This window comes from Anguilla anguilla, chromosome 18, assembly GCF_013347855.1.
Source record: "Anguilla anguilla isolate fAngAng1 chromosome 18, fAngAng1.pri, whole genome shotgun sequence".
NCBI lineage: Eukaryota > Metazoa > Chordata > Actinopteri > Anguilliformes > Anguillidae > Anguilla > Anguilla anguilla.
In genome coordinates this window covers 29,004,093-29,012,869 of record NC_049218.1, presented here as the reverse complement: position 1 = coordinate 29,012,869, position 8,777 = coordinate 29,004,093, and the positions used below count along the sequence as shown (strand labels likewise).

Here is an 8,777-nt window from a genome sequence, read left to right as displayed (position 1 = left end):
CCCTGTCTCACACACACACACTTCCCTGTCTCCCACAAACACACTTCCCTGTCTCACACAAACACGCTTCCCTGTCTCACACAAACACGCTTCCCTGTCTCACACAAACACACTTCCCTGTCTCACACAAACACTCTTCCCTGTCTCACATAAACACACTTCCCTGTCTCACACAGACACTCTTCCCTACCGCACACAAACACACTTTCCTGTCTCACACAGACACTCTTCCCTACCGCACACAAACACACAGACTCCGTGTGTCTGATTGGATGGCTGTGATGTAAAGCCCGACCCTGGCAGCACGTCCCTGGCAGCCTGAGTGTAGGCATACCCGCCCCTCGGTGGTGCGGGCGCTGTAAGTGTTTGCTCAGTAGCGTGATAGCGGCGGCGGCTGCCGCTCTATTTCATTATTTCCGTATTGATTTGTGCGCGGCGGGCTGTTGTCCCGGCGACGGTGTGTCCGTTGAGCGCGCGTGAAGCGTGAGTCCTTGAGTGTCCCTTCAGAGTCGGCCAGAACTCTCCCTGGAAAAAATAATGTAACCTTCTGCTGTTTAAAAGCAGGCTGGGGTATTTGTGGAGTTTTTGTATCCCAGTGTCCTCTGCAGCATTGAGCTTTTCATGATGTCAGTAGAGCTGACAAGGTGGTGTTGCTCTATGGTTGTTTGAGTCTGTTCAGTATTTATTTGTGAGCCATTAGTCTTAGCTGCTTTAGCATTTTAATTTTAATGAACATATCATTATCATATGTAAATATATATCTGTAAGAAGTAACACAGAGTAACCACGATAAGTTTCCCTTCTGAAATGTGCTGTCTGAAACATAAGTTCTGGATGGAAATTCAAAGGAAGGTTTTCCGCGTTCATGAGTAGATCGAACTGTAAATGGTAAATGGACTGCATTTATATAGCGCTTTTATCCAAAGCGCTTTACAATTGATGCCTCTCATTCGCCAGAGCAGTTAGGGGTTAGGGGTTAGGTGTCTTGCTCAAGGACACTTCGACATGCCCAGGGCGGGGTTTGAACCGGCAACCCTCCGACTGCCAGACAATCGGTCTTACCTCCTGAGCTATGTCGTCCTTGGACGTCCACTGACCATTCCAGTCCCTCCCGGGGGGGGGGGGGGGGCGATGGGTATTGGTGGTGGCGGAGGGGAGGGGAGGGGGGGGGGGGGGGGGGTCTAGCTGCATTTACAGTGCGTCTCTTTCCAAAAACAGCCCTGTCATATTTGTTCAGCATCCCGCTGCGCTCGTGTTCTTCTCTGTGTCCTTGCTCAGTTTATTTTTCTCTCCGGTCTTTTCCTGCTCAGTGTTAATGTCCCTGCAGGCAGCACTGCGTTCAGGGCTCTGCCTGCTTCAGCTGAACCGCTGTTCTGCTGCAGATTCTCAAAGATGAACAAGAAGAAGAGTCTGAGTGTGTTCATCGATAGGTGCATTCGTACGTCTCTTTACATCGCAATTGTCGACACAGAGGTTGCTGAATTCTTGGATGAAACCCCACCCCTCTTAATGACGGACAGCTTCGCCCTTTGAGTTTAGCAGCTTTGAAACAGGTATGAACCGCGGCACTGTCTGACGTGGTCGGGCTACGGGTCATGTGAACCAGTCTGGATGAAGCATGTGGAGGCCTTTAGTCTGTCAATCACTCTGCCCGTTTCTGGACGGGCTGCTCTGCCAAAATACCCCAAAGCCTTGTGGAGCAGTGTCTCTGCACTCTCCCCCTAAATCCGGTGTCCTTCGCGTGGTTTTAACGTGGGTTTGGGGGCACATTGAGCCAGTTTATTCAGGGTACATTACAGAACCTAGTAACTGCGTTTGCTGGAAACACTGTGGTTCGTGAGCAGCTCAGCCCTGCGGGGTTTTGTGACATATGATCGTGATGCACTTCCTGGTTCCTTTGTGCAGATAATTACCGTGTTCAGCACTGGAATTACTGTCCTGTGCACACGCCGGGGGTGTGAGGGGGGGGGGGTGATTTACGGTGGTGTTCTCTGCTGGGGCGCGGGGAGGGGAGGGGGGGGCAGGCCTTTAGGAACCGGGCCAGCTCGTGTCCTGGCAACCGCTCCACCCAAACGATCCTTAAGCTCCTCCCAGACGATGGAGCAGCCGGAGTTTTATTTATTTATTTATTTTTCCCAGGGCCTCAGCCGCGGTGTTAACGTGTTCACCGGCGGTTAGTATGCGTGAGAGGGAGTCTTGCTTGGAAACAGTGGCCGTAATCGCTGAGGTGCATTCTGGGAAACGGCGCCTGGAGAAAGCTCGCGTGAGCGCACGCGAGTGCAGGAGCTTGTTAGCGCGCAGGAGCTTGTTAGCGCTTTCTCTGGGAGTTTGGGACAATAATGCCGCTGCCGGGGGGGGGGGGCAGCTCTGAAAAATCTGCCACAAACTCCGCCTGAGTCTCCTAGCTCACTCGTGTTCGCCCAAAAGAGACGTTTCTGTGCAAAAGCTTTGTTGTTTTAAAGATTTTCACCTTTGAAGGCCAGAAGCGCTTCAGGATGCGTGTCTGTTATTTAATGCACTGTATGAATCTGCTTTACACAAAATGTGCAGATGCAGAGATTATGGTCTGGGATGGCCTCAGGGATGAATGATGGGCACTTTGAGTGTGCTCATCATCTTCAGCTGCATTGTTTTGAGCATCAGATCTGTTGGAAGAGAGCAGGGCTCTCTAGATCTCTAGCTGTTGAATGAGGTGTGCTTTGTTAGGGTTGGAATGAAAACCTAAAGGACAGTAGATCTCTAGCTGTTGAATGAGGTGTGCTTTGTTAGGGTTGGAATGAAAACCTAAAGGACAGTAGATCTCTAGCTGTTGAATGAGGTGTGCTTTGTTAGGGTTGGAGTGAAAACCTAAAGGACAGTAGATCTCTAGCTGTTGAATGAGGTGTGCTTTGTTAGGGTTGGAATGAAAACCTAAAGGACAGTAGATCTCTAGCTGTTGAATGAGGTGTGCTTTGTTAGGGTTGGAATGAAAACTTAAAGGACAGTAGATCTCTAGCTGTTGAATGAGGTGTGCTTTGTTAGGGTTGGAATGAAAACCTAAAGGACAGTAGATCTCTAGCTGTTGAATGAGGTGTGCTTTGTTAGGGTTGGAGTGAAAACCTACAGGACAGTAGATCTCTAGCTGTTGAATGAGGTGTGCTTTGTTATGGTTGGAATGAAAACCTAAAGGACAGTAGATCTCTAGCTGTTGAATGAGGTGTGCTTTGTTAGGGTTGGAGTGAAAACCTAAAGGACAGTAGATCTCTAGCTGTTGAATGAGGTGTGCTTTGTTAGGGTTGGAGTGAAAACCTACAGGACAGTAGATCTCTAGCTGTTGAATGAGGTGTGCTTTGTTAGGGTTGGAATGAAAACCTAAAGGACAGTAGATCTCTAGCTGTTGAATGTGGTGTGCTTTGTTAGGGTTGGAGTGAAAACCTAAAGGACAGTAGATCTCTAGCTGTTGAATGAGGTGTGCTTTGTTAGGGTTGGAGTGAAAACCTACAGGACAGTAGATCTCTAGCTGTTGAATGAGGTGTGCTTTGTTAGGGTTGGAATGAAAACCTAAAGGACAGTAGATCTCTAGCTGTTGAATGAGGTGTGCTTTGTTAGGGTTGGAGTGAAAACCTAAAGGACAGTAGATCTCTAGCTGTTGAATGAGGTGTGCTTTGTTAGGGTTGGAGTGAAAACCTACAGGACAGTAGATCTCTAGCTGTTGAATGAGGTGTGCTTTGTTAGGGTTGGAATGAAAACCTAAAGGACAGTAGATCTCTAGCTGTTGAATGAGGTGTGCTTTGTTAGGGTTGGAGTGAAAACCTAAAGGACAGTAGATCTCTAGCTGTTGAATGAGGTGTGCTTTGTTAGGGTTGGAATGAAAACCTAAAGGACAGTAGATCTCTAGCTGTTGAATGAGGTGTGCTTTGTTAGGGTTGGAATGAAAACTTAAAGGACAGTAGATATCTAGCTGTTGAATGAGGTGTGCTTTGTTAGGGTTGGAATGAAAACCTAAAGGACAGTAGATCTCTAGCTGTTGAATGAGGTGTGCTTTGTTAGGGTTGGAGTGAAAACCTACAGGACAGTAGATCTCTAGCTGTTGAATGAGGTGTGCTTTGTTAGGGTTGGAATGAAAACCTAAAGGACAGTAGATCTCTAGCTGTTGAATGAGGTGTGCTTTGTTAGGGTTGGAGTGAAAACCTAAAGGACAGTAGATCTCTAGCTGTTGAATGAGGTGTGCTTTGTTAGGGTTGGAATGAAAACCTAAAGGACAGTAGATCTCTAGCTGTTGAATGAGGTGTGCTTTGTTAGGGTTGGAGTGAAAACCTACAGGACAGTAGATCTCTAGCTGTTGAATGAGGTGTGCTTTGTTAGGGTTGGAATGAAAACTTAAAGGACAGTAGATCTCTAGCTGTTGAATGAGGTGTGCTTTGTTATGGTTGGAATGAAAACCTAAAGGACAGTAGATCTCTAGCTGTTGAATGAGGTGTGCTTTGTTAGGGTTGGAGTGAAAACCTACAGGACAGTAGATCTCTAGCTGTTGAATGAGGTGTGCTTTGTTAGGGTTGGAATGAAAACCTAAAGGACAGTAGATCTCTAGCTGTTGAATGAGATGTGCTTTGTTAGGGTTGGAGTGAAAACCTACAGGACAGTAGATCTCTAGCTGTTGAATGAGGTGTGCTTTGTTAGGGTTGGAGTGAAAACCTAAAGGACAGTAGATCTCTAGCTGTTGAATGAGGTGTGCTTTGTTAGGGTTGGAGTGAAAACCTACAGGACAGTAGATCTCTAGCTGTTGAATGAGGTGTGCTTTGTTAGGGTTGGAGTGAAAACCTACAGGACAGTAGATCTCTAGCTGTTGAATGAGGTGTGCTTTGTTAGGGTTGGAGTGAAAACCTACAGGACAGTAGATCTCTAGCTGTTGAATGAGGTGTGCTTTGTTAGGGTTGGAGTGAAAACCTACAGGACAGTAGATCTCTAGATGTTGAATGAGGTGTGCTTTGTTAGGGTTGGAGTGAAAACCTACAGGACAGTAGATCTCTAGATGTTGAATGAGGTGTGCTTTGTTAGGGTTGGAGTGAAAACCTACAGGACAGTAGATCTCTAGCTGTTGAATGAGGTGTGCTTTGTTAGGGTTGGAGTGAAAACCTACAGGACAGTAGATCTCTAGATGTTGAATGAGGTGTGCTTTGTTAGGGTTGGAATGAAAACCTAAAGGACAGGGACACTAAAGGTGTGCACCTCAAGGCCTGTACTCCTGCTTTTATCTGTGCCTGATTGGTTAATTAATGCCACTCCCCTGTCCCTGATCAGAGGAGAAGAATGGCAATCAGCTGTTCTGCTGGCCCCCAAGGGTCACATTTGAGCATCCCTGGTGTAGGGTCTTCTGTTAGTGTGAGTGTTTCAGGGATCAGATTGATAATTCAGATGCTTAGTGGCTTTAGCCCGTCCAGGCTTTCGCTGCAGTAGGGATCCCCTGTTTGTGCTGATAGAACCTGTGGCTTTAGCTGCAGTAGGGATCCCCTGTTTGTGCTGATAGAGGCTGTGGCTTTAGCTGCAGTAGGGATCCCCTGTTTGTGCTGATCTGGCTGTGGCTTTAGCTGCAGTAGGGATCCCCTGTTTGTGCTGATCTGGCTGTGGCTTTAGCTGCAGTAGGGATCCCCTGTTTGTGCTGATCTGGCTGTGGTTTTAGCTGCAGTAGGGATCCCCTGTTTGTGCTGATAGAACGTGTAGCTTTAGCTGCAGTAGGGATCCCCTGTTTGTGCTGATCTGGCTGTGGTTTTAGCTGCAGTAGAGATCCCCTGTTTGTGCTGATCTGGCTGTGGCTTTAGCTGCAGTAGGGATCCCCTGTTTGTGCTGATCTGGCTGTGGCTTTAGCTGCAGTAGGGATCCCCTGTTTGTGCTGATCTGGCTGTGGTTTTAGCTGCAGTAGGGATCCCCTGTTTGTGCTGATCTGGCTGTGGCTTTAGCTGCAGTAGGGATCCCCTGTTTGTGCTGATCTGGCTGTGGCTTTAGCTGCAGTAGGGATCCCCTGTTTGTGCTGATCTGGCTGTGGTTTTAGCTGCAGTAGGGATCCCCTGTTTGTGCTGATAGAACGTGTAGCTTTAGCTGCAGTAGGGATCCCCTGTTTGTGCTGATCTGGCTGTGGCTTTAGCTGCAGTAGGGATCCCCTGTTTGTGCTGATAGAACGTGTAGCTTTAGCTGCAGTAGGGATCCCCTGTTTGTGCTGATCTGGCTGTGGCTTTAGCTGCAGTAGGGATCCCCTGTTTGTGCTGATGGAGGCTGTGGCTTTAGCTGCAGTAGGGATCCCCTGTTTGTGCTGATCTGGCTGTGGTTTTAGCTGCAGTAGGGATCCCCTGTTTGTGCTGATCTGGCTGTGGCTTTAGCTGCAGTAGGGATTCCCTGTTTGTGCTGATCTGGCTGTGGCTTTAGCTGCAGTAGGGATCCCCTGTTTGTGCTGATCTGGCTGTGGCTTTAGCTGCAGTAGGGATCCCCTGTTTGTGCTGATCTGGCTGTGGTTTTAGCTGCAGTAGGGATCCCCTGTTTGTGCTGATCTGGCTGTGGTTTTAGCTGCAGTAGGGATCCCCTGTTTGTGCTGATAGAACCTGTGGCTTTAGCTGCAGTAGGGATCCCCTGTTTGTGCTGATCTGGCTGTGGCTTTAGTTGCAGTAGGGATCCCCTGTTTGTGCTGAGGTATTCTGGCTGTGGAAGGACTGACACTGCTGTGTGTGTGAATGTTATTTTCAGACGTGGCGTTTCCACGGGTCACCTTCATTGCTTTCACAGAGGGTTTGGTTGTCTCGGCGCTCTGGTTTCCAGGGTTACAGTGGGAGCTGTGGGTTGTCTGAGTGTGTCTTTGTGTGCGTCTGGAAGGGGGAGGGGTTAGTCTGCTGTCTGTCTGTCTGCTCTATTTATAGCACCATCTGGAGGATGGCTTTCTTTCTCTCGCTCCACCATCTTGAACTTCCTGCATGCACGCACACACTCACACTCACACACACACGCATGCACACGCTCGCACGCACACACACACACACGCACGTGCACACACTCACACATGCACACATGCAGGCACACACACACACACTCACACACACATACGCACGCACACACACACACACACACACTTGTGGTGTTACTCAGGTGCATGAGATTAACTGGTAGGTGCCCAAATAAATTACATATGTAAGTGTACAATTTCTCTGTTTCCTCTGGAACTAAAATAAATGAATAAATGCGTTTGAGGACTCCTCTGAATCCTCCCCTTTTGTCCTCTGTGCAGGACGGCCTGCTGGTGCTGCACTTTGGCCTCGTCCTGCCTCCGGTTCGGCAGCGGTTCTGACGGGCCGTGCGGAGGCGGTGGCCACGGCGATGGCGGTACTGCGGTCCGGACAGCTCCTGGTGCTGAAGAGGAGGATGACATCATCTGCAGCCAGCTGCTGAAGAGCAGAGCAGACTTTCCATCGGATCCCCTCTGACCTTTTTCCATCACATCCCCCCCATCAGATCCCCTCTGGCCTTTTCCATCAGATCCCCTCTGGCCTTTTCCATCAGATCCCCTCTAGACTTTTTCCCTTTCTACACACAGAGGAGTGCTCCTTTCCTTCACATCTTCAACTCACTGAGTGATTGGTTGTTTTTCCAGAATGATCCAAAAAATCTTTGGTGATCCAAGAAATCTTTACATCCTCTTGTCGTGTTTATTATAGTTTTCCTGGTTTTGACTTGACGCTCATTAAAATAATTTTAGCTAAATCATTCATCATTCTAAAATGCTAATTTCCTAATGAAGATATTCCATTAATTTTTCATATGTTTTAATTGTGTTCTTGTCGTAAGTGCTTGGGAGTTAATAGAAAATGGAGGTATGTTGGTTATGTTTTCATAGCAAGAAATAATTTGTGATATTTATTTGTCTGTTTGTTTTCTTAACTGTGTTTCACCATTTATATTTTCCATTAATTTCATGATCTTTCAGTTTGTATGATTTTAATGCACAGGTTGTAAGTCAAGGCTATTCTTGTTGATGAAATTGTAACAGGGTTCCTTATGACTGCAGTTTTCATTGAGAAAGATGATAAATTCAGGGAATGTTAATTGCTCGTACCAATAAAACATGCAGATTCTGATTGTTTTGCTGCTATTGAACACCTCTGGTTTTGTGGGTCCTTCTCTGTGCGTGGTTACATGCTCTGGGGTCTTTGAACATTTCGTGCTCTGAAAATGTCAGAATACTGCCGCTTGTTTTCCTGAGTGGTGTGTGATAATCAGGACGGTTGACTGTGATGTTTAAATGATTCTTTATGACAAGCTGGGCTCTGTGGGTATGTGTCCGCCTCTCGAACCCTGGGGTTAGTTTGGGCAGATGCAGCGGTCAGACTGATGGATGGGAGTGTTCAGCACGTCTGTCTGGATCCCAGGGTTGGCCTGAGTTTCCACCCCCCCCCCCCCCCGCCCCTCCTCGACACCGCCTACAGGCCTTCTGGGGCTGTGTGTGGCTGACGGTGGTTTCCAAGGCAACGGGCCACCACAGGGAATTTTCCGCCATGTTTCCTGCATTTATTTATTTATTTATTCATTTATTTTGGCAAAAGGAGGGCAGACAGTCTGCCCTCCTTTTGTTTTTGTTTTTGCTTTATTCAAACTGAGTGAAAGCAGAGGATGTCTTTCCTTTGCCTTGATTTATTTTTTTCATTTTTTTGCAAAAATATTTGCCATTTGATGTTTCTTTTGGGGAATTTATAAGTGGACTTCTTGCTTATTTTTTATGTTTTTCCCTATTGTTAACGCGGGTGACACTGCGGATAATG

At 47.5% G+C, this 8,777-nt stretch overlaps 1 protein-coding gene across 1 annotated transcript in view; it reads left to right on the top strand.

Moving 5' to 3' along the window:
- pcgf6 (polycomb group ring finger 6) overlaps positions 1-8,115 on the top strand; it is a 29,377-nt gene extending 21,262 nt beyond the window's left edge. The window contains exon 10 of the mRNA XM_035401134.1: positions 7,250-8,115. Coding sequence (XP_035257025.1) covers positions 7,250-7,309 — 60 coding nt within the window. The 3' untranslated portion in view covers positions 7,310-8,115. The remainder of the gene's footprint in view (positions 1-7,249) is intronic.
- The last annotated feature ends 662 nt before the right edge of the window (positions 8,116-8,777 follow it).